We start from the raw sequence: 26,068 nt of genomic DNA on the forward strand, positions 1-26,068 counted from the left end.
TGAATGAAACCAGCCTATAAAAGATAAAGAATGATGATATTAAATATTTTTCGTGTCAATAAATCAGAAATTTAAGGATAAAAAATCTGAGCCCCTGTTGTCCTAAAACACATAAACAAGCCTCACTAGTAGCCTACAATGAGCAACCTGTTTGTTAATTATAATGACTGCTGGTGCCATTAATACACTTCATGAAGAGCTTTTTCATGGCAGACATTTTGACTTTTCAAAGCAGGAAAAACACACATGGCTCCATTATGTTAAGTGTCCCAGTAAGCCATGTCAGTGACTGAGTATGTACAATACCTGAGCTCTGGAACTTGTTTTTTTAAGAGTAAATAATGCAAGAAAAGATGCTTGTATTTTATAATTATTAAACTCCCAGTGAAGTTTATTGTTTCATTGCATTGACGTCATTTTGGATGGTAAAGCTGGTTGCTATCCTTCCTCCATTACATACGTATCTTTGTCACAAGTGTTTGCTAATCACATTTGAGGGATCACTGCAGAAATGTGTGTATATCAGATTTTTTTTCTCCCTGATATCAGCATCACGTCAGCCCCAAAAATCCAGCATCAGTCAGGCTCTAATTAACACTGGGCACTAAATGTGTATAGAAAACCAACAAATGCATATTTGCTCCCATTTGGGTAACATCTGCTAAAGGTGCTCAGCTGTTTTGAGAAATCAAAATACATATTTGCGACCAAAGATTTGACGTCTTCAGTAGGGACAAGTGGGTGTGGGGCTGGAAGCCACGGAAACAGAAGTGGGGAAGCTATCGCAAGACGGACTAACACATTTTTATTTTTGGTCTTTTCATGTGATTTGTTGTCAAAAATACCAGTCTTATTCTCTAACCCTCGAACCTAACCTCAGTCACTGGACCAATTTATTGTTTTTTTTCTGGAAAAGTTTCTTACATTTCAGATATTTCAATCATATGGCTTGTTTTTCTTTAAAACATTTTCTGAAACGTTATCCCCTGTCCCTAATCTCGCTGCTTTAAACATTACACAGGCTTCACTATAACTACACCCGCTGACACATGTAGCGTATGTTTCATACTGTATTTCACTGAATGTTATTCTGGTTTGGCCGCTCTGTGAGGTGATAGCCCGTCTCTCGGTGTGAAGGACTCAGTATTAGCTTTGCCCCTGCAGTGTGGAGTAATGGCTGCTCTGTGGGAGAACGAGCAGAGGCACAGAGCCTCAGTCCTCCTGTAACTATATATCTTGGTTAAATACAGTGACAGTACTGCACTGCTGTCTGTTCCTATTACAGCATTGTACTGATTTCTCACTCTTTCATATGACAGTATGATGGGTGGACAGTGTTCAAGGCACAAAAGAGCGAACATGTGGAAATTTAGCTGCAGCAAAAGTTGCAATAGAGCCGTTATCGTGTTAGCGTATGCAGCTCTTTGACTCTTAAACATTGGACCAAATTATTATAGTTATTTATTTAGTTAGTTTTCACCATTTCATTGTAATTAATTGATTTAGTCCATTTTATCTCTTATCTTTAATCCAGTGTAATCCCATTCCGCTGTAGTTTCAACCCTGTCACATAGAAATTTACTTTATAAAGTTACTACATTTATTTTATAATTACTGGATTATGCTCACAGACAATGTGTCTTTGACTGAATGAAACACTACATTTATGTACCGTGCTGGAGACTCAACAAGGTGGCTGGGTGTGATGGTGGGCGTACAAAAAGCAGGACTGTCACAACAGAGTCCAGGGTTCACATCCAGACTCAGACAAGCCACAGCACTTTGGTTAAGATTAGGGAAATATAATCATTTTGGATAAACGATAATAAAAAATCTTATGTCTAAATTCCTTGCTGACTTATTAAAGCAGACTTTGATCTTTACCTAACTGTAGCCAAGTGCACCACTTTCTGTTTGTTGTAGTCACTATGAGTGGATAGTGTATTGCGAGATTGCCTATTTTTGGCGGAAAACAGGTTAACAGCTACAGTCAGAAACAGGATGCAAGGAGTGCTGCTCGGGTGTGGAAAGTGGTATCCCTCTGGCGCTCTTCAGTTTAGGGATCTTACTCGTTCAGAATCGTTGAAAAAGTCTGAGGCACTCAAGAGGGTAATGAGTTAAAAAGCCTTAAATGTATCTCGTCTAATGAATCATAGCAACATGCATTCAGTATCGCCAATGCAAGACTTGCCAGCTACGTTAATTAAAATAATTTCTGTTATGTTAATAGAAAATATAATTTGGTTGGTATTTCCCTTAAAACGTATTTACCGTTGCAACTTAGTTGTGTAGAAATGTACATTTCTTAGAGACAAATCGGGTGGTTTGTATAGCACCCACGAAAAGTGCAATGATGGATGTCATATTTCATAAAAAGTGACTATTTTTTGCAACATTTTCGCATATCAGTTATCTACAAGGAGAAACATTTTTTGAGTTTCTTGTGAATTTCTGGGGGGGGGTTAAATACAGGAAAATGTGTTTTGGTTAAGCTTAGAAGATGCTTATTTGTTGCAGGAGTGTAATTATGTTTTTCGTCATTCCTTCTGTTGGTTAAATTAAAAGTCTTAAAGTTTTCCAACAAACTTATATCTCATCCCTTATACCTCATACTCACTGGAGAACTATTCTTATTTATTTGTACAAAAAAGTCAAATAATTTTCTGTGTGAAGATTCAGATTAGATAGAAATTAAACAGTATATTAATGTCATGCTGTATATTTTGGCACGTAAAAGATAAATTATTACTCACAGAAATGTTATTTCATATTTCAGACAATACATTTAGCTAAATCAGAAGAATATTAGGCCACTACTGTGATCAAATTTGATTCATCGTTGACTTTTCTCCTTAACATTTGTATGGACAGGTTCTTTTTCCATCTTCCTGACCAAACCTCCCCCTCCTCCTCCCTTCATCCTCCTCCTCCTCCTCCTCCTCCTCCTCCTCCTCCTCCTCCTCCTTCTCTCCACTCTGTCTCCCCTCCTCGTTCCTCCTCTCTCCTTCTTTCCATCTCCTCTAACAAACCCATAGCAGAGTCCCTCTGTTCTTCCACCCTGAGGCTGACCAGTGTGTCAGAGCTAACCAGGGAGAGGAACAGAGAGAGAGGGAGAGACAGAGATAGCGGGAGAGAGGCAAGTAGAGAGAGAGGGAGAGAGAGAGGGTTCAGTTGGGCCTTTTTCAGGGGCAACCGAAAAAAAGGAAGATGAGACAGATGTACAGAGCCTGTTTCATCTAGTGGAAAAAGAAAGCGGGAGAGGCCAGACTCTTCATGCCTCTCATATTTTTCTATCTTTTTATATCGTGACCCATCACTCTTTCCTTCTTTAGACAACACTGGAGACACAATGTTGCCTGAATGTCAGGCTGCCCCCCTTCCTCCCTCTACCCCAGTCACTCTGCAGAATTTCAAAACATAGTTGGTACTACAGTATATTCCTCTCACTGTTTCCTTTTCATGCCCATCAGTGGCCTACTAACCTCGGCACCACAATTACACCAGTTCTTTTGACGGGCCTGGCCCTGTAGATTACCAGCCTGGTTGCAAACTTGCGTCAGCATGGTCCTGTTTGGTATGAAGATGTTGTGATCCAAATACACATCCACATACTGGTCTCTTCCAAACACCTGAAACTCATTAAATCCTGACTACTTGTTCTGGAAACCACAGCACGGACACCAGCAGGTACCCCAGTGTTGCATCAAGTTTGGAGCTAAAAGTAGTGACATCAGTTTCTTTGACTGACTTTCCACATTTCTTTAGAAGACCTTTACCCTGACCTTATCCTAATTATGAGCATATTTAATAAGACTCTTTTGGCTTTGATCAAAATTGAGTTAGGACAGAAATTTAACTTTTACATTTCTGATTTATCTTGTGATAAAATTTCTAAGTTCAGTCTTGCTCTATAGGTTAAATCTCACAAAATATTGCTTGAGGATTTCTTTAATTTGTCTAAATTACTCATCTATTTCAACTTTTAAACATGCAGACATTAAATCAATTAAATAGCGATATGATGTAATAAGAAAACCAAATTAGATTTAGATCTTTTTCAGGTAATACAACTTTAGACAGAGTGCAGTATCTGCATTTTTAGGGTCATATGTCAAATAATTGGCCATGATTTTAAGAGAAGAAAATTACTTGAGGAAGACGTGTCATAAGAACATAACTGCTGTTCATCCTAAAACGCTTTGGCTGGACAGTCAAAAAACTATTAGTAGTAAGTAAGTAGGCTGGTAATAATAAACAGTTGGGATAAAAGTGCAAAAATAATAACTATGAATGCGTATCTTAGATAGACAGTACAAAACTTATATACAAACTACAAAAGTTATAAAATCAAAAGAATAAAGATGAAGAATACAAGAGAGTTAAAGCTTGCTATAATCAAATCTTTGATGTAAAGAAAGGATCTAATGACTGTTTGTAACGTGAGAGTTGTCATGTAGTGATGAACCAACCAGCAGAGAGTTATATCCCAACTTTACTGTTTTGTTTTACTTTCACTGCTTTCATCTCACTTCCTGATGTAATAGGCCGCTTTCCTCATGAAAACCCCATTCGTATAATGATATACTTTGCTCAGGAGTTGGTGGAGGGAAAAAAAGAGTTGAAAGGGAGAGAATATTGGACTTTACATTGACCAAGTGGCCAGAAGGAAAACTCCAAGTGAATGCAAATGTTGCTCCACTGGATGTGTAAATAAGCAGCTGTGAGATTACAAGCTCACCATATTAACTCGATGCTGATAGTATTTCAGTGTTTACAGCTTGTTTCCATCGCTCCCAAGTGGCCAAACAAAAATCATGTATTGCAGCTTTAAAGTTGAGACTTTGTGCGCGGTTGTTTGAAAGTCGAGCAGCGATAACACCAACAGCACAATCACCTTTCAGCCTTGACCTAAGCGTGTGAGTCTTTGCTTCATAACGTCCTAAAGACACAGGAAAAACTGTCCCTAAAACCAGCACACTCTTTCAACTGACTTATCAAAAGCCTCTGACTCATCAACGCACCAGAGGGTTTGCAGCATGAGTGTGTGTTTGCCAAAACTAGTGTAGGCAAACACTCCACAACATGTGGAGGAGCACAAGTGAGGTTTCCTTTGAGCGGGGAAGGTGCTATTGTCATGATGTGACTTCTCTATAGTAACCCCTCTATTGTATGTGTTTACCATTGTCACTGGTAAATGTGTGATCCATCATCCTCACTTGGATTTATAGGTGGCCTTTTGTAGCGTAGAGGTCCTTTGTTTGGACCGTTGTGTCCAAAAAGCATCTGTGTTTTTGTCTCTGTGCTCCATCAGTACCACTGCATCTTTAGTAAACAAAGTGCATTCTGTCTTTCAGCTCGCTGAGATGTGTGTTAGTGTGTCTATATTGATTCAGTCAATATCTATGGGCTCCATGTCTTATTCCGTGTGCTGCTTCTCACTCTGTGTGTGTGCGCGCTACCTGAATACCTGTGTATTTGTGGCATATCTGCTCGAGACTGTGTGTTTACTGTGCATGTACAATCCATTACAATCTGCGAGCGTCTGTATCTGACAGTCTGTGCATGCATGCGTGTGTGTGTACGAGTGTGTGCGTACGAGGAGCGGTATTCCCTGGGCTGCTAGTTATAATGTTTCTGGGGGTGATGGGGGGAACTTGAAAGCCCTGCGCTGCCCAAATCAAAACTAACAAGGAAATGATGGGGGCTCCTTTATCTCCTCTCTGGCCTGGGGGGCCGTGGGGGGCGAGAACGAGAGACTAGGGAGGGAGAGAAGGAGGAGGAGGGGAGGGAGGGAGGGGTGGAGGAAGAGGAGGAGGGAGGGGGGGGCAGCCTGGCTTCCTCTTTGATTTGTAAAAAATGCATTACCTCCGAAATCAAACGGAAAATTACTGCGCCGAAGCAAAACACACAGAGCAGGAGAGAGGGAGAGAAAAGGAGATGGGTGGGTCGGGAGGGAGGGGAGAGAGAAGACAGTGGATAGGTGTGTGAATAGAAAGGAGGTGGGAAAGAGGAAAGGAGGATTCACCTGTATAGATACACAGTTGGATAGGGAAAGGGAGGATGGATATATATAGATATAGGCGGCACGTAGGCGGTATGAGAGGTCGCTGGAGGAATCCTGACAGATAGGAGCGCACGTCCTCAGAGGAGACGAGCGTATACATACTGTGGACCACGAGAATATAGAAAATGAAAGAGATGATATAGTATTGATGACCTGTAGCCCACAGGGAAGAGGAAAACTTATAGATTACTACCTCAAACACAAAGAATATCTTATTTTCTAAAGACTCTGAGAGGCCTTCACTCAGACGTTCAGGTTAGACATCAGCATTTTAATGGAGGGACATACGTTTCTATAATCGTGCAAAGGCCAACGTGTCCACGCTGAATACAAAATGATCCCTCACAAGCTACGCGTAGAATAATATTGTGGAACAATCCCACGTGAAAATGAGGAGCTTTCTGTGAAGATCCAACTCACAGCTGTTATTTGAGCCCCCGTGATAACTTCGACTCATTACGGGAAAGGGAGTGTAGGCAGAGACACAAGACGCGGAGAGATAAAGATGAAAAATAAGGAATGATGGCATGAATGATGAGAGAGAGAAAAATATGTGAGTGAGATAGGATGAATGCCGACTCTATATTTGAAGACAGAAGGAGCGGCTTGAAAACAAGAAAGATGAAGAGAGGGAGGATAGAGTGAGAGGGGGCCACAATCCAAAGGCTAGAAGCAGGGTGAGAGCGAGCGAGAGATAGATAGAAAGATAGAGAGAGAGAGAGAGAGAGAGAGAGAGAGAGAGAGAGTCGGTCAGAGAGTGAGTGAGTGAGTGAGAGAGAGAGAGAGAGAGAAATGCCTGGAGTTAGCAATAATAATTTATACAAACACACCTTAATAATTCACGTTCCATTTCAATGCTGGAGGGAAAATCCAAAATTCACAGAGCATAATTAAATAGAGGCAGAGAGTGAAGGGAGAGATAGAGAGGCCAGCATTAAAGATACCAGTGTAGCAGCAGGGCATCTCTTCCATCTGAGCTTTGTAAAACAACCCTGATGAAACTGTGATATCCAAACTAGATCCCGTCCCCTCGCTCGCCATGGAAACACTGAAAGCTCCTTACTCTCTCCTCCTGTCAGTAGATGTCTATATGCATTCATTTAGGAGACTTTATTAGCCGTCGTTTAACAAAGCAACCTCGCTCACACGTGTGCACATTATTGTTTATGATGTGTTCGGATCACTTGCTCGCTTATATGTAAAAAAATGAGCATGATGCGAGTTGATCAACAGTTTGTTCATGCACACCTGTGGTGCTTTCAGGGTGCTCAGTTGTGTTTGAGTCAGTTATTGTTTCAGAGAGAGAGACTCTGAATCGCCAATGCAGTAGTTTTTGTTAATTTGCGTCATACACATACAGAAGTACCCAGCGAACATGGACTTATAAGACATCAAATATATTGTTTCGATGATGAAACATTTGGTAAACAACATAATTTCTCACATTTGCGAACGAAAAACTTTGTCTCTGTTGCCAATAATAAAGCTACTTTCCTGTAACAGAACTCACATATTTTATAATCATCCAACCAGAAAAAGTCAGTGAAGATTAAAGACATTTTACTGAACAGTATATCCCTTAAATCATCAATCAGAAAATTGACACCAACGATAATATAAGAAAAAAGTCTTGGGGCGCCCAGGGAGCTCAGTTGGTAGAGCATTTGCCCCATGTACAGAGGCTGGGTTCAAATCTGTCCCTTGGCCCTTTGCTGCATGTCATCCCCTCTCTGTCTCTGTTTCCTGTCACTTTGTCTATCCTGTTAATAAAGCCAAGAAAAGGCCAAAAATGATAATAATTAAAAAAAAAGAAATAAAGTCTCGCCTCTTTTCAACCATTAAACCTGCCAGTTTCTTCAACTCCTTGCGGCGTACCTGAACACAACTTCGTACAGACATCTTTGACTTGCAGTTCTTGATTATAAAACCACATTATCTATTAAAGTCCCATTTTTAATATATAGTCCGGCTCAACTTTGACCCAGTTTTCAAAAGTCCATTTAATTCCTCCTGTTCATAAATGCACTATAGGGATGTCCACCCTGTTGCATCAGACGCGGCCTCAGGTGGCCACACAAGATAACATCCATCAAACACCTGATCTCTACCAAAGACATATAAAACACAACCTTGCCATATTTCGCTTCGATTTAAGGTATGTTTTTGAACTCACATTGCGCCCTTAGACCCTTATGCAATACCTGCAGTTTCAACAAAGTTTACACTCCAAAACTTCAACTCGCTGCTGCTGCTGGGTAGCTCGCTCTTGCTTCAGCAAATACTTTTCGATGAAACCTCTCATGGTTTTCTCATTTTTCATAATGGTTTAGATTCATATGTTGAAGCCAAGTAATTTAGTACTTTTAGTGACTTCAACTACATCTATCTGCTTTGTTTCAGGTGTTGTGGAGGCATGGACTGTAACTGCGTCAGTGATCTGCTGCTCCCCCCAGTGCCTGCGCTCTGGACGCCAGGTCAGTCCCAACTCATGCACATTTCTTCTGGTTTATTTGGTGCATCGGGCTTGCCTAAAGGTACGTATTTTGTTAAAAATACTCATGCATGTGCAAACATCTTTAAACACATCCCTGAATCAGATCGCGTGTGTAAAAAATTGAGTGTAACCAGACAGCCAGAAAAGTTCAGCTCTGATAAAACATCACCATCATCATCAAAATCTCAGTGATACTTGTTAAAATTCATCTGAAAATTTACCATATGCACCAACATTGGTAAACAAATTCAGTCTCTGGTAGTAATTGGTTGAATGTCTAATGTTTTCACAAGGCTAGTTAGTGCCAGATTCACTTCAGGAAGAGTCAGAAAGCTACTTAACTGCATCTCTGATGTGCATACAGTCGGCTTTTAGAATTCAGGCCCAAGCAGCATCAATCAGATCTCTCCCAGCGAGCTGTCATCATCCCACTGACCAATCTGTTGAGGCTAGAGGGCATTAGCGCAGACTAACATTGCTCAAGGCACGTGCTGTGATATTAAACACATCATCCCTCACCTCCATCACTCATCAGTCATTCAGACAGCAATCCCCCTCGGCAAGCAGCGGGACAAATGACAGGCCTTAACCTCGTCCTCCTCCTCTCTTTCCTGCTCCCTTCTGCCCAGGGTTCGCCTTCCCGGACTGGGCCTACAAGCCCGAGTCGAGCCCCGGGTCCAGACAGATCCAGCTGTGGCACTTCATCCTGGAGCTGCTGCAGAAGGAGGAGTACCAAGGTGTGATCGCCTGGCAGGGGGACTACGGAGAGTTCGTTATCAAGGATCCAGACGAGGTGGCTCGGCTGTGGGGGATAAGGAAATGCAAACCTCACATGAACTATGACAAACTGAGCAGGGCACTGAGGTATGTGTTTGTACACGATGTGTTGAATGTCAAGCAATAACACTGTGGGTATCAGATAAATCAAGATGTGTATCACCCCACGGTTTACATAAATTGTTTACTCTTGTTTGACTGAATCTCTTTTTCATGTCGATTTAATGGAAAGATAAAGGTTGGGCTTTTCCTGGGGAACGTCAATACCCTCAATTTCTCCTTATCTGTGGACATCCTAATGGAAAGTTCACCATTGAGCTGCCAAATAAAAAATTCAATAGGGATTTCAAAATTAAGCCCCAGTGTGAAATTGCTTGGACTTCTTCTTCTTAAGAGTGGAGAACAGGGAAACCGCTCGGCACCGAACTCGCCGAAGGTGATTAAAACAATTCTGTCCACACTCCGTACCTTCAGCAGTCAGCACCCCCAACCCCACACACAGTTTGCTTATGCAAATACACACTACCCCGACTTGTTCCCCCACGCCGCCCCCCCCCCCCCCCCCCCCTCCTCCACTTTCCTTTGGCCTCTTGTTAATGGGGGCTGTCGTCAGAGTCTAATTGTTATGAATTGGCTGGGGCCACAATTAGCCTTCTTAATTAGCCTCACTTAATTGCTCAATTAAGGGCCACGGCACAATTGCCACGCAAAGCAAAACACGTACACATCATTGCACCGGGCGCAGCCACTGTGGATACATGCTGATACTTACATGCTGCTGTGTGTATTCATATAGTGCATCTGCATAATGAGGCGTTGCTCACCAGTATTTAATGCTGAGGTTGTCTAATGCATTCTGTATTTGGTGCACTTTAAAGCAAAGAAACCCAAACGCGCACGAGATTTAAACTTCTATCTCGCGATGAAGCGGCCGCAGGTATTTCTTTCTTTTTGTCTCCCCCCACCTGAGCACTCGGCTCCTCCACCTGAGCCAGATGGCACTATGTTTTGCCTTTACTGCCGATCAAACCCGACATCCTGGCAGGCTGTACGTTGTGACACCTCAGTGGGTGGCAAAGGAAGCTGGCGTGACGGCAGCTCAACATGCCCAGCGGGAGAGACCTGAGGTCGTAACCATGGAGACAGCTCTTGTTGTCCCGCCTTTTTGTAAATGTGCTTTGCTGTGGGAAGCTGTGCCAGCTTCTCAGTGTCATTTACATTTATTTACACATCACCTGGGCTGGAGATCGTGTCTCAGAGTCCAAAGGGCTCCTGATGATGCAGATTAAATTCCACAGCCGTCGTTTTCACCTTAACCGCGACAAATTTGTGTTTATCTGGATAAAATCAATTTGTTTACTCACTAGAAATACACTTGGCTTCTCATTTCAACACACCGATATTTTTCAAGATTGTGATTTCTTTCCCTTTATCTTAATGTCATAACACATATCCTTTATCACAATGAATACCCCTTATTTTTGAATTGATAAATAGTCTTGTGCATAATGAAAGGAGTGTTGTGTCTCGTTGTTTTGTTTTTGTTGTAACAGTCACTGTATGTCAAGGGCCTCTGAGGCTCCAAGGGATCAAGCTTTTTGACTTTTTGTCTGTTAACAGCTGAATAAAATTTCCCTTTAAAGAACCACATCGTATTGAATCAAGGCAGTCAGACTTGAATTGATTTGAGGAAGGAGGAGATGAATAAAAACAGTGGGAAATCAGCATAGCTCTCGCCCTACAGCGCTCGAGTTGTTTACTTATTCTTTTCTGTTAGCGCTGAAACACAAAACCTTGATGTGAGCATTATATTAATCCTTCCCTCCTCTTTTCCTTTTCCTCTTCCTTTTTCCCTTATCCTTTATCCCCTCACTCCATCCCTCCTTCGATATCCTCTCCCTCCTCCCTCCTCCCTTTGCAGGTATTACTACAACAAGCGCATTTTGCACAAAACCAAAGGGAAGCGGTTCACCTACAAGTTTAACTTCAGTAAGGTCGTGCTGGTGAACTACCCCATCCTCGACATGGCCAACTCTCCCTTCTTTCTGGCTCAAAACCACTTCAACGGGGGCTCCGCCGCACCAGACTGCAGCCCAGAGGTACGAAGGGTAGGATGGAGGGACTGGAAAAGGGTGGGGTTGGTAGAGGGGTATATGTTGTGAGATAAATATGCAGATAATAAAGTGTCAATCATATAGGAAATTAACCATCTGACACATCTGAGAAAATGAGACTCATACAGACTGAAATTTAAAATATAGCCATACTCTTCGAATAATACACACTGAATTTAAAAAACACAAAACTGAACAAAGAAAGACAGGGGAGAAATAGCAGGACTTAATTTTTTATTAATAGTGATTTAATTCAGGTAATCGAATCCACTTCACTCGAGTGGTTTTGCCGTTCTATTTCTCAGGCCCCTGCTGTGCGTTCACTTTTTACAAGAGAATGGGCGGTATTCATCGTGTCTATCTTTTATTCACTCTCTAATGATGATAGTAATAGAATACTTATTATTTTGCCCTGAGAGATTGTGAAATTTTTACAGAGATAAATTGAGCACACAGAGAAAGAAGGAAGCATGACCAAATTTTTCCTAATTTAGTTCTAAAATATTGTTATGACTTTACTAAAGCAATGAGATATTTAGAGAAAATAAAGCAATGAACAAATCGATTTGAACGCTTTAATTTCTACTCTACATTATGAATGTATCTGTATTTTTTAGCTTGGGTGTGAGAGCCAGTGTGCAGATAATTTTCTAACGTCCTAGAAAGTGCACGTAAACTTGAAAGTACAGTAAGGGAGAATCATCCGTCATTTGCCTGCGCTATCCTTAAGATGGGATAAGGCGACGCTGACTCTGAAGGAGACAGTGGAGGGGGGGGACGGTTTTAACTTGTCCTTAAAACAAAAGAAGACGTTATCCCCTCCTTCTCTCATCCCCGTCTCCGATGGCGTATCCATCTGTCATCGATTGAAAATGAAAGAAATAGAAAGCAAAGGGGGTCACGTCACATCAGATCAATGGCGGGTCATTAATGCGGTTTGTTAAGCAACGCAGATCTCGCAGCTTGGGAGTACAGTCTCGCCTTTCAAACTTGGGGCTGCGCTGTGACAGATACTATTGATCCAAAGTCCTGCTAGGGGAAAAAAAATCCCCCCTTTGTCCCCTTGATTCCTGAGATTCAACTGTTCCATTTCTTTCACCACCTTCACCTCCTTCTCCTTCACGTATTTGAAACAGAAAAAAAAGAAAATGACAAGCACACACCGACACACACAGCTGCCCTACATCCTGAATGGATGTCATTCTCTCAGATCTCAGTGTCCCTTCACACAAACTGTCCCACAATCCCTCTCTCTCCTCCTCATTTATCCTTTGTGCCCACAATCTTAATCGCTGGTCTCCATTTGACTCTGTACTCTTCCTGCCTTTGAGTCACTGAGCCTCTGCGTCCTCCTACCTCCTTTTTTACCCCGAGTCCCATGACACCCCTTTTTATCATGTCCTTGCTGCGACTCTGTCACTGTTTGCATCACACTCTGCAGGGTGCTGCTGTCAACATATGCCTTTACCCGGCACAACGCAGCAGCAACATAAGGGCAGATTTGTAGGAATACGTGTGCACTTTTGAGGAAGCACACAAACTAATTTCTAATCTTTTTCTTCTCCCCTTCTTTGTCGCTCAGACCATACAGTCCCTGTTTCCTCGTTTGCCAGACGCCGGCAGGGGAACGTCCCTGTTTGATCGAGGGACCACGGCACCAGGGCCCGAAGGAGACAAGCTGAGACTGGACGCGTTCCCCTTCCTCAGTTCAGGTGAGCTAATAGAAGGAGAAAAGTTAGCCCACAACTCTGCAAAAATAGGAACTCTCAGCATCCCCGAGACAAAGAGGAGGAAGACAGCTTGTGTAGAGGGAGTATGCAGCAGTGTACACACAGAAACCTTCTTAAACAAGAGGAGGAAGAGAAAGAGGATAGCAGGGAGAGGATTGAGGATATGGGGAGCCATGAACATTTATTGTTAAAGGAAATAAGAGAGATGGCTGTCCCATCGCAGCCCGCAGTGAGGCTGTGCTTCAGGTGAGAGAGGCCAGGTTAGCTTGTGAATTATGCATATCGGCGCCGGTAAGAAACAAGTCGGAGGCTGGAGAAATCATCCACCTTTTCAGCGCGATCATTCACATTTGTCCTCCTTTTTTCTCGCCGTCGTCGACATCGTTGATGTGCGTGTGTTTGCTCGATGTCGTGCATGCATCTGCCTTTGTTTGTACTCGCGCACACTCCATACGTGCATCAGAATGTGTACGAATGTGCAGAGCTACAGAGCCAGTGTGTAAACAGATGTATTCACACACACACACACACATGCACTCCTCATCGCACAATCTGGCCCCCCTCTTTCTCTCCCCACTCTGTTTGTCCTCAGGTCCTTTTCCCCCCTTCTTCCCTTCTCACCCTCCTCTCCCTCCCATGTGTCCCCGCTGTCCTAATCCCTTCCCAGGCAGGAAGGCCCTAATTGAGGGTGCAGGCTTCAGTTTGTGGCCTGTGGGCGCCCATTACTGTGTTTTCATAAGCAAGTGAGGCCTGCCTGACTGATTCAATATTCATGTGTCTGCCAGCTACTCCTGGCCCAGCACGCAGAGACTTCACCACTGTCAAATTAGCCCTGCATAGTAAATAACAGAGTGGAAGAGAGAGAGAGCGAGGAAGACTGAGAGAGGTGGAGGGTGCAGCGGAGAGAGAGAATCTTTGAGTTTGTTGTCAGTTGGAAGGAAGTACAGTAGGTTGTGAGGCAATGCTTTTGTTTGTTCATTAAAATTGAATTCCAGCATCACCTCAAATTTATCCACTTTCTCTGTTATCAAGCGACGCTGGCGAGGAACTGAATTCAAATGCGGCGCAGTATTTAATTTGCTTCATCTAAAGGTTTTCGCTTAATCCGAAATGATGCGGCAACATGTCAAAACATTGGGGGGGGGACAAGAGATCGACAGTTTGCAAGTTTCCTTTCTGTCAGTCACTTAACCTCTGGAAGTACACGGCGTCGGCTGCTGATGCATTTTTTATTATTTCTCGGCTCGATGTTTCAACGAGGTGACTGTCACGGCTGTGATGGGGCAGCAAATATTTTCCTTTAAATAATAAGACATTTTGAAGATGTAAACTCTGCTTTATTAGTTGTTAGATTATTTTAGTTTTAGTTTTCACTGCAGTGTAAAATCTGCTCACATCTGGTTTTCAGTGGTGTGAAGTGGATTTACTCCACAGTACTGGCATGCATAAATGAACCATCAGGTTTTTTTGTTAAAAGCAACCGTGCCAGAATTGGCCCCTGTGGCTTCTGATTAGAATTGCTAATACCGTTGAGCATAATTAGTGAACATTCTTGGATGTTGTATGTCAAGAAACCTTTGGTCCTTCTGAGCGCTAACCTCCATCTCTGGATTTTCTCCATCCTAGGTGCCCCGTGCTACTCCAAACCCCCGTCCCTGCTGGGCCCGTACCCGCGCAACCCACCCTTTGACTACCCCTGGGGCTTCAACCCCTACCTCCCAGGGGCCTTCTCTCTCAATAACTGCCCCAAACTGCCCCCTGGCTCCCTCTACCCCTCCCAGTTCTACCCCAACCCTCTGCAGAGCAGCCTTTCCCAGCTGCCTCACCCCTTCTCCTCCGTGCTCCCCCCAGGGGAGGCAGGTGCAGGTGAGAGGGGAGCGGCGGGGCAAACCGGAGGGACAAACGGCACGGCGGGTGGTCAGCCAGTCAGACTCTGCCTGCCACCCTACCCAGGGAGCCTGTCACTGGGTCGGACTGACATCGGGGCATCATTGGGGGAAAGGGAACGGGTGGAGGCCAATCCTCCAGGCACTGGGCTGGGGCTGAGTCTGGGAGCAGTCGGCCTGGGAGCCGGGACTGGGACAGGCCAGCAGAGCCCCACGGAGAGGAGAGGAGGGGTGAAGCAGGACCCGGAGTCAGACTCAGACCTGGAGATCACAGATCTGAGCGACTGCAGCTCGGACAACGAAAACGAGCACGAATTCAGCATCAGGAAGGAATCCAGCCTGGCGAACCGATCACAGATAGTGCTGGATGGAAAGAAAGGGGGCGTGCTGCCACCCATCTCCTCTCTCCCCCCGCCAGCTTCCCCACATCCTCTGAAGAGCCTGGTGCCCATCAGTCCTCCGCCCCCGTCCCTGCCTCCGTCACTTTCCCCCTCCATGGCTCTGCGTGAAAGACACAGGGAGACAGAGACTCTCAAAATGATACACAGCTAATACATTCTCTCCTGCGTCCACCATCTTGCCAGTCTGCGCTCTGATAACTCTCTTTTTCTCTCCTTTCTTTTCTCGGAGACACTTTCCTGCTTTAAACTGTCAGCTTCCCCCAATCACTCCTGATGATACTTTTTCCAGGAAAGGCAGTTATGTTCTTTACTTCTGAAATTACTGTTTCCCTGTTTGCTGTGTAAGTTTTTAACTTGCCTACAGTCCATTACACTACTGACTCATCCATTTTGGAGTATATGGGGCGCACAGTTTTTAGGGTATAGGCTGTCTGTATCAACATCTTGTCCTTTCTGTTTTGATCTCTCACACCAAATGATCGCTCCATGGTTCCTGGACTTTGTTTTGCGTGTTGCCAGCAGTACTCAGACTACAATTTGCTGTCTGCAGCCGAGCTATGATAGAAAGCAGTGAGGTGGTAAATTACAGCACAGCAAAGCCTGCCTTGACAAACATTAACAAACAACATCCCTATACTAACAGAACAGAACAACAAATAATGCTCAGATCGATCCAATTTTACAGATTTGTCCTGTAATTCTTGAGATTTGGACTATATATAATCACTATGACTCCTGAGACATAGTCAAACACTGCCACCTAGTGGTCCTCTTGGTCAACGTCTCCTTCACTGAAATCATCTCCTTTCCGTAATCCTGTGATCAAATTGTTGCCCCCTAACTTTCTTTTGCACTTTCTTTGATATGATATTGTTTCCTAATTTCTTAATTCAAATGGTAAAATCCATATTTCTAATGCTGTTAACTGTGGTAGTCTGTGAATATTTATTTTGTCCTGTGGTTCAAGTATTTCCTGCACATTTTCTAAAAAAAAAAAAGGAAAGAAAAAGAGAGCAGAGGGAGCTGGACCCAATCTAGAAATTTGTATGAATATTTCTGTGTATATATTTTATTATGGTGTACATTACATTTAATTATTATTCACTATGATAAGATTTAGCTGTATTGTTGTGATTTAATTCCGTATTTAAACATGTTGGAAAAATTATAAGCTTAGGTGTATCAAAGTTTAAATTATTAATGGCAGAAGATCTGCACTCTGAAGATGTTTTTCTATGATGAGGACAGAGTTCACACTGGGAATTGTCTCTGATTTTCTCAACCCCAATTAATTGTGCCCTTTGGTCATTTTTGCCAGATGCCCAACGTACAAACCCTTTGGGTTCAAGAATACGCCGGTAGACTTATTTTTATAGTTAGCATTCACCCAGTGTAACTGTACTGTAATTAGTCTAATGTGAATAATATTGGTCTTTGCATTTTCTATTTTTAAATCCTCCCCCTAAAATCTGTTTTGATTATTTTTCAATCAGTGCTTTTTGTCCAAGCCAGCAGCGGGGCAATCGGGTTTGCTTGAGGACATTAAACAGTGGGAGGAAAAATATTTAAAAATTGTTTATCTTTGCTCTACCAGATCTAATAAAACAACGTCCCTCCTCCAGACTCTCAGCACAGAGTGAACACTAAACCATATTGTACAGCTTCATAGCCTTTATAGCCTATGGTTTGTCAAACAGTGGCGGTATACGATTAGTTGTGAAAGCTCTATTGTAAAGTTAATGTAAAGCTCTATGTTTGTTGAGTTGCTACAGGAAAGGCCTCCAGTTCACCCCCATGTGGGGTACAACTAACTAACAGCTGTAAATACTGTTTTCCTTTGTGTGTGTATGTGTGTGTACACATCCAAAAATGACAATGCAGTGGTTTTACCTGTCATCTCTCTTTGTTTTACTGTAAAGAGGAAACATGGAAAGTGCAAAAAAGAAGAAAAAGATTAATATCTTCAAAAGCAATAAACATTATTCTGGATAGTGAGCTGTTGTTGACTGTGTGTCTGTTGAATGGATTCATTGTGTGACATCGAGCAACGAAATGAAGTTTCTTCTGTTAAAATTACAGCAGGATTTGTTTTCCATCACATTAAGTAATTCAGATTCAGACTCCAGAGTATATTTAAATATTTGGAATTAACCTACAAGTTTTTTTTCTCTCTGATCACTTTATATCTCCTGTGGTTAGTAAATTATATGAATAATTGGTATCGATATTGGTTATTAATTCTGAATCTTGTTCAGCTTCGACGACAACAAAAAAAAGTTGTTAGTGAAAAAGAAAATTGCACTCTTCTGATACAAGTAACATAGTTTGAAATGTGAATCTTTTGCATTTGTGCAAACATGAATGAGAGAATGCCATAAAATAATTTGCACTAGTGTTTTAGACACTGTGAAGAAATTAAGAATTACAGTTGGGAAGTCTGATTTCATCATCGCAAAGGATTTCTGTTGATTTCTGTTAAATCAGGCCACATTTTGTCCTCAATTGATTTAATGAAAGCAGGAACAGAATAATCAAAGAATGACTTAATTCTAATGCTGATGGTGTCATTTATACAACTGGCTTTGAATGTTGTGTTTTAAAGTCCTGTTTTACTTTTACTCCAACAATTACATCAATTTGGTGGAAACAGTCACTATTTATCTTTTATATAATAATAATAATAATAATAATAATAATACAGTTTGTAGAACATATATCTACATTCCATGACCATTCAGACACACTTTATTGTTTCAACGCTATTTTTTGGTGCATCTACTTTATCACTAATACATTTTATTATAGACCTATGCCATAGTTCCAATTAATGGTAGAAAAAGCAGTTTATTCAGCATATGTGCTCTATAGATAGTTACTTTTTTTCATTACCTCTGTCGTCTACAAACCTCTCACCACCAATCAGGAAACTACCGGTTTGAATGCGTATCCAAGGTGTGCGACAGTGAACAAATCACACACACATAACCTCATAAATATTAGGAAGTAAAAAAAATTCAATTCCGATATATCAGCCGATAGACACATTTTTTGCAATGATCCCAAAAATGTAGTTATCCCTGTTTAGACATTTGTGATATTTTAGAATTCAACATAAACTTTATCGACCATAAACACAACAATGCACTGAAACAATGAACTGGCAATTTAATTATTATAAATCATCCCAATCAGCATATCTAGAATATAATCTTTCTTTCACAAATAAAGAAAAGTATTCATACCCGCACATATTGGACAACATTACACCGATATCTGTGATAGGCCAATATCAGCCAGCCGATACATTGTCGGACACTAGTTTGTACATTCTCAAAGTCAGTGACACAACTTCATGACCTTAACTATCAAACCAAAAATCTTAAAGGTCTAACTTGCCCTGCAGCAGCCACCCAAAATGATAACTTAACCTAATCAAGGTTATGACCACGATACAAACAATGAGGAGTAAATCTAATTTTTAACCTAACATTTTAATACTTAAATACTGACTACTGCAAACTTTGTTGAACTCTGTGCTAGATTATAGTCCCAGTTGAAGGTAGAGTGTGCCGATAACTGCAAACACAAAGCTGCACCTATCGTCTGTAAACCCTTTGCCACCAGTCTTAAAATTATCTAGAGTTAAAGTTCACATACACGCCTGGATTTAAAATTGACATCAGCCACAAATGTATAACAAGCCAACATGGATGAAACAAAAATCTACAGCTAGATGAAAACTGATTGACCTTGAGGTCAGCTTAATGTCACATGAAGAGAAATTGTTTTGTCAACTTCTGTTTCCAACGTCAAGATACAACGTCTCTGATTTCATTCTGTTCGACTGGGACATCAAAACCTTACCTAAATAAAAAAGCAGTTTATGTAGGTCTTGGTCATATTAGTTTGAGAGTACAGGGTCACATCTCAAATTGTAAAAACTGTATATGGGAAGGGACAATGTAGTGTCTGAATTTCTCCACAAGGTGGCGCAAGGAGGCCAGAATAGAAGCCTGGCATCTGGCAACGCCAAGCAGGGAGGAAAGTTTGATTTGAGCAATCAACTCAAACAGTTGCTCTGATTTCACGACAGACGCGTGCTCTTTACGGTGCTTGAACAGCTGTCATCTGTCCTGACCAGCTCCACAGTGGTGCGTGTAAATTATGTATCTTGTGGGAAAAGAGCAAAAAGTGGAACAATTAGGTATTGGTTAATTAATTTAGGAGGAAAACAACTCTTACTCAGAATTTTCATATTTACAATTTTAATGAGGTAATAATACAATCTCTTTCTTCCATTACTGAATAAACAAGCTGTTCTCAGAGGAAAATAAGGTCCCCAGAACCCTGTTTGAAGCCAGAGAGATGGCATATCCGCCCCATATAATCACATTAAAATCAAATCAGTTTTACTTATACAGCCCAAAATCACAATCACATCGCCTCAGTGGGCTTTACACAACATCTTCTGTTCTTAGACCCTTGATTCGAGTGAGGAAAAACTTGCCATGTTGAGAAAAAACAAATGGAAGAAACCTCAGGAAGGAGGGATCCCTCTCCCAGGACGCAACAGATGTCGCATGTACAGAGCAGAATAACAAAATCAAATTATTAACAAAGTATATAAACAAAGTAAAAACAGTATGAAATTGTGTGGTCAGTTTATTTGCTCAGTTGATGAAAACCAAGAGAGTTTGTTAATGAAGATCCCCAAAACTACATAGTGCACCTTTAATGCAACAGTCTCAAATTGAGTTAATGCCAGAAATTGGCTTGTAATCATCAGACCTTTGTTCTCTAAAGTGCAAATAGCACACCCTGGAAAATTTCAGATCAACTAATATGTGTTTTTTTTTTGGAGCAAGAAACCCTGTTAGACTTACATTTGAGGCTCACTGAACACTGGTGTTGCAGGAGTGGGGACGGAATACTGTGTGACACCGTGCGGAAACCAGCCTTTAAAACTGTTAACTTTTTTAAACACTCGTCGATATTTGACGTATAAAAATAAACACATGCACTACAAACAAAAAAATCACGTGTTATCAGACACGCAGTTCTCGCTATTTTTTAAAAAAAACTTTAAATCTTTACTTTTTTTTTTTATCCGCCGTGTGATGAATCGACCCCGAGCTCTTTTTTTTTTCTGGATGTGTACTTCCGCGTACAATGTTTTTTTCCCACTGACACACGACAACTTTCGAACAGGAAACCTATTAGACGCTCCGACTGTCGTTTTCTCTCTATTTTCGGGTGAGTAAATTATCTTTACACTATGTTGGCGAACACTACGAAGAGCTTGAACTTTTCGCGGCTCCGTGTGCTAATTTTAAAGTCGTCATGGATATTTGTTTTACCGAGAGAAATGGCTTATCTCTCCCCCCCTCCTCCTCCTCGTCCTGTAGCCCGAGCTGCAGACGGTCTGGTCCACATACAGGAATGCTGCTGCTGCTGGCTGCACTACATCGTCCTCTCTGGATTAAAACGAGAAAAAAAATAGTCGATAACGCTTTTATTTAACTTTTTTTTTTTTTAGAACAAGTACTCGCGTTCAGCGACTCAAAGTGTGTGTCAGAAGTAGCGTGGAAGTAGGTTTTGTAGGTGACTTCAGGTAGCTTCTGTTTGTATTTCCTGACAAAACCATCTGGGGTTTTACGAGCAGACCTGTTTTTAGGTCTGATCCCAAAGTACAAATCACTTTAATATTCTCCAAGGGAGTTATGTTGTGTCATTTGTAGTCAGCAGGGAGTTTTATAGCTGGTGACCTTGTGAAATTTTATGTATTTTTATCTTCTTTGCAAGAGTATCCTCCTGATATTTATCACACGAGGGCTGTTGTTGTTTGTCATAAAGATAATACACATATGTAATGTGTTTTTTCCTTTTTGATTGCCCTTTTTTTGGTGGGGGGTTTGTTTTCATCTACATCCAAACCTCTCAGACAGCAGTGGAATTACAGAGACTGAGATAATTAGTGCCAAGTCAAGCTTTTCAACATTTCATCTTACTTAAAGTTTTTGTAGATAAAAAGAGGCGACAAACCTGCACAGAATGACACTACCTCCCCCCTTCCTCCCCTCTTCCTATACCCCTCGCTCATCTGACCGGCACATATAGAGTGGAGGGGGGGTTCCACTGCAGACAGTTCAGTAATTAGTGTCTGGATATAATTGATTACCCATGATGATTTTGCCTTGTGAAACATTGCCTGTGCAGAGTAGGCGAGAGAGTTTCCTGCGCTCACAGGAAACTGCAATTACTGTACATCTAGTGCGGCTTCATTATCTCACTGCAGTCATTAACTAAAGATAGGGGGCTGGAACAGTGTGGGCTGTGCTTGCCAGTAAGCTGATATATTTTCATTAATCACTCCTCCAAGAACAACAACCTGTCTTTTTTTTTTTTTTTTTGGAGCCAACTTGCCGGGCCAGTTTGTCTCACTCCTCCAAGGTTTGAATCTGCAAGCGAGAGCCATGTCTAAACAGACCCGCTGCATGTTAAGAACGATCGTTGATTATTAGACTGTGCCATGTGTGTGTTAAGGGCGTTGCAGCTGGCGGTTTCGGAGACTGTGACGTGTTCCCCAGCCAGCCGCTGCACCCCAGAGGCCCCATATGAAGCAGGCCCTGCCACTTCCTGTTACGCTCTGCTAGACCAGAGGAGCACCGCACTTGTCATTTCTCTCTCTCTCAACGTTTTACAAGTGCAGGCTTGTCTGGAGCCCAAAGGCTACCTTCTCTTCCTTTTAAAGGAATGTTGGCTATAATCTGAGTTGCTGTGCCGCTCTCTCCCTCCCTGTCTCTCACACTCTCTATTGTCATAGACCCTACGTAAACTCACCCACATCCACTGCCTCTCAGAGGGTAGGAAGATAAACTCGGATAGGGCTACAGCGAGGCGTAACAGTGGTTGTTAACCTGTGTGAGAGATACCCAGCAACTGGAATGACAGGTAATGGCACCAACAGTGGAACAGCCAGGGGGTGTCCTAAGGGCCTAGAGCTGAGTACAGGGCAAAGCTAATAATTTACTGTAGTCAGGCTCGGACTTCAAAGGAAACACAGGTATTCTTCTCTGGCTGCAGTTGGATTGACGCACAGGCAGCAGATAATGAGAGACAGAGCGGACTGGGCCGCTCTTCTTCTCTCTCTGCGGGGCAACAGTGAAATCTACTGATTCCTCCTGAATGAGCGCAGTGGGAGAGGTCGAGTGAACTTACAAAAGTCTGTGTGTGTGTGTGTGTGTGAACATGTGCATAGGAAGGGGGTTATGCTGCACCTCTGACACAAGTATACCTGAAACCACAGCTAATCTCAGCACTGAGCAAGGCGACACACTGTAAGGTGACACTGTTTCAGCAAGTGTTTGTGCTCATCACTCACGGGCATATGTAACGTGTTATTATATATATATATACAGTATATGAAAAGTGAGAAAATAGAGTTTCTATTCCTTCAATATCTGCAGATAAATAAGTGATCTAATCATATAAAATGAAATTTAGAATTGAAATATGTAAAATATAATGTATATATTCTAAATGCAGACCTGTTCAGTGTTTAAAATGAAGAGGAGGAAACGTGCAAAATATTGACACTAGACAAAATTGGAGGTGGGGACTTGATGCTAATGTAACGTGTAGTGTAGAGTAATACTTTCCATAAGGAGTAAACTAACCAATATGTGTACAGTTGGTGGAATACCCCTTTAAGAATCTAACATAATATTATTCGGGCCTTGCAGCTCTTCTGGCCAACAGAATCCCACATTGACGCTCATCTGCACTGACTCGTTCTGCCTCTTGTCATACCTCACAAAGGGTTTTTAATGTAGACAAAACAAACATTATATAGCTACAACACATGTGCCACTGTACTCGTATGTTATCAGCTGATTCACAGGACAGTGATTTTTAAGTTAAAGCAGCTCACACAGGCAGCTCAGTGTATTCACCTGCCAATCTCTCTCTGTCATCTCTCTCGCCAGACCAGGCTCCCTACTCGCAGTATGTGTAGTCAGAGTGTGTGCATGTGTGAGACATATGAGTCATGTGTGTGGAGCTGTCACCAACCCCCAACAACTGAGTGACCCCTGGAATGAATGCAGCCAATCTCAGTTTGAGTGTTTACATGCTCTCAAATGCGATGATGAGGAGGGTTTTGTGAAATTATAACCTGGGCTGCAGCCGCTTGTTCCTCACAAGGTAGAAAATGGAAAGAGTTACATCCATCTGTCCAAATGTGAGTCAGAGAGAGATGGCTGGAAAACTGAGAGCGAGAGAGAGGGAGGAAACAAAGAATGAGCTCTTTCATTTGAGGGTCGGGGTGGAAAAAGCGAGAGTAGACTCCATAGATGATGTTTACTCTTGAGGAGCGAAAGATGGGGGGTATGGTGGGGTGAAAGGTCCTCCAGTCTGAGTGAGTGTGTACAGACAGCGTGCTGGCTGTATGTCAGCACTCAGGCTTTTAAAAACAAAAGGAATCTTGTATTTGTCATATTGTAATAACACTACAGATGCATTGATAGTCACACTTTTATAATTGTACTATAACTCATGATAATTTCCATTGCTATTCTGAATAGAGTAAATAAAATACATCATTAAAAACACCATGTTTGAATTATGAAGTGTTTATGTGTGTCTCAAAAAGGTGGTTGCTAACAACTGGCTAAATGCAACCACTGAGTTTGTCAGGGACATTAACGTTATAACACCAAATGTGGAGACTCATCTACTCAGTAGTTCATCTTTACAGGCGGACTTTAGTTGCAAACTGTTCTAAGTCTACAGGCTCCAGGTCGGACATGCACCCAAAAATCTGTCAAGTGCAACTAAACATTTTCATTGGTCGCACCGGTTTTACATAGTTTGTGAAGCAAGCCAATTAAAATGAGTTATTGGTCGCACCAAAATGAAAATACATTGCACACAAGTGCAACCAGCTTAAAAAGTAAGTCTAAACCCCCGTTTAAATTATTCAAGTAAAAATGCCCCAAATTTGCCGCCCCCAACTTTGTAATTGTGAAGATTTGCAGTATGTCTGTGTATGACGTGATAGTAAATTGACTGTCTTCAGGGGCTGAATAGCTTTTTGGGGGGCAGAACAAGCTATGTGAAAATGTTAACTTGTAACTGGCATTTTAAACTATTTTCTGACATTTCATTTAATGGAGAAAATAATAGATGAACTGATAACAAAGAGAAGAGAAGCAGAATTTACTTTTTTCATCTTGCATATCAAGTCAGTTTGTTTCTATAGCCCAATATCACTCATTTGTCTTCAATACAATCTGTATAACATAAAACACCCTCTATCCTCAGACCATTGAGAAAAGATAAGATTAACAGGAAACAGAAGAGAGAAACCTCAAGAGGAATAATCGAGGGGGAATCTTGCTTTCAGGATAGCCAAAGTACAATAGATGAAGAGTTGTAAATCTGCACATGCAGGAAACATATGACATTTTTTTTGGCACAGCATGTACAATCATCTTTCTCTTGCATTTCCCAGTGCAGGTTAGTATTCAAATCTTCCCTGTGACATGCACTGGTACATTACAAAATGTGTTCTATCAGTGTGACATACCAAAAATAATTTGGATGCCTCTCATGATGGATAGAGTCTAATTTTAAAGCAGTCACCAGCTGGTGCTGATAAGTGTACTAATGCTACAACTAGCTGTTATTTTCATTGGATAATTGATTATTGGTCAATAAAATGTCCATCAGTTTTCAAATATTCACATTAGGGTGTTAAGGATTACTACTGCATTATGTGAAAAAAACTAGTGTTTTTCGTGCATGTCTCGAAACAGCCAATCACCAGCACTATTAGATCTTGGCACAACAAGCATGCTGCATGCTTATTGGCTCACTGACACTGATGAGATTAACTCCTTTGGTTTGAATGACGAGACTGTTTTGATCCTCAACAGTTTCGAGGCAGTTCAGTCAGTGCCATAAAAGTGTCGAAGTTCAATACCCAGTTATAAATAGCTGCTACTAGCAAAACACACCTGAATCTTTTATTGAACTGTTAGTGGTTCAGTTGCATGTTGGGAAATGTAGGCAGCAGGTTGTGACAGGGAAGGAAAAGGAGTGGGATAAAAAAGGTTCGGCTGTAGTTTTGATACTTTTTAAAAAACATCAGTCGTCAGTCCAACAGCGTTATAGATGCTAAATGGCAAACCGGTCGAGTACTCTTATAACATGAATATTATGACTGTAGACTCTTAAATATTGATTTTATCAGCTCTGTTGTTTACCTTATCTTGACTGTTGGCTAACCAATGTTGGAGTCATTATTGTATCGTAGATATGACTCTAATTTTTGTAATTTAAGACCATCTAGGGCTGCACAATTAATCAAAATATTATCAAAATGACATTATGGCCGAGTAAAACATCCAAAACGCAATGATATTTTCTGTTATTGTGCCGCCCTAGGCAGATCCTTAAAGACAGGGAGAAGAATGTTGCATGTCTGGATTGCACTCTGTTGGCATGAGGTTAACATTATGAACCAAGGTGTGCTCGTGCGCAAGTACAGAGGCATTTTTGGCCTCCGTGACTTTCTGGGCAGACTAAATTCCTTCCAAACAT

At 41.7% G+C, this 26,068-nt stretch overlaps 2 protein-coding genes across 5 annotated transcripts in view; both read left to right on the forward strand.

Moving 5' to 3' along the window:
• erfl1 (Ets2 repressor factor like 1) overlaps positions 1-15,617 on the forward strand; it is a 37,243-nt gene extending 21,626 nt beyond the window's left edge. Inside the window, exons 2-6 of the mRNA XM_073484578.1 lie at positions 8,465-8,538; positions 9,188-9,422; positions 11,257-11,434; positions 13,032-13,161; positions 14,806-15,617. Coding sequence (XP_073340679.1) covers positions 8,478-8,538; positions 9,188-9,422; positions 11,257-11,434; positions 13,032-13,161; positions 14,806-15,617 — 1,416 coding nt within the window. The 5' untranslated portion in view covers positions 8,465-8,477. The remainder of the gene's footprint in view (positions 1-8,464; positions 8,539-9,187; positions 9,423-11,256; positions 11,435-13,031; positions 13,162-14,805) is intronic.
• Positions 15,618-20,627: 5,010 nt separating this feature from the next.
• The window catches only part of arhgef1 (Rho guanine nucleotide exchange factor (GEF) 1), a 42,573-nt gene continuing 37,132 nt past the window's right edge, over positions 20,628-26,068 (forward strand). For 2 of the 4 annotated variants that reach the window (XM_073484748.1, XM_073484750.1), the window contains exon 1: positions 20,638-20,719. The gene's annotated coding sequence lies outside the window, so the exon portion shown is untranslated. Of the gene's footprint in view, positions 20,720-26,068 lie in introns of all 4 variants that reach the window. The other 2 variants (XM_073484747.1, XM_073484749.1) reach the window with 2 other exon arrangements.

The sequence above is a fragment of the Pagrus major genome, chromosome 17, assembly GCF_040436345.1.
Source record: "Pagrus major chromosome 17, Pma_NU_1.0".
In the NCBI taxonomy this organism is placed as follows: Eukaryota; Metazoa; Chordata; class Actinopteri; order Spariformes; family Sparidae; genus Pagrus; species Pagrus major.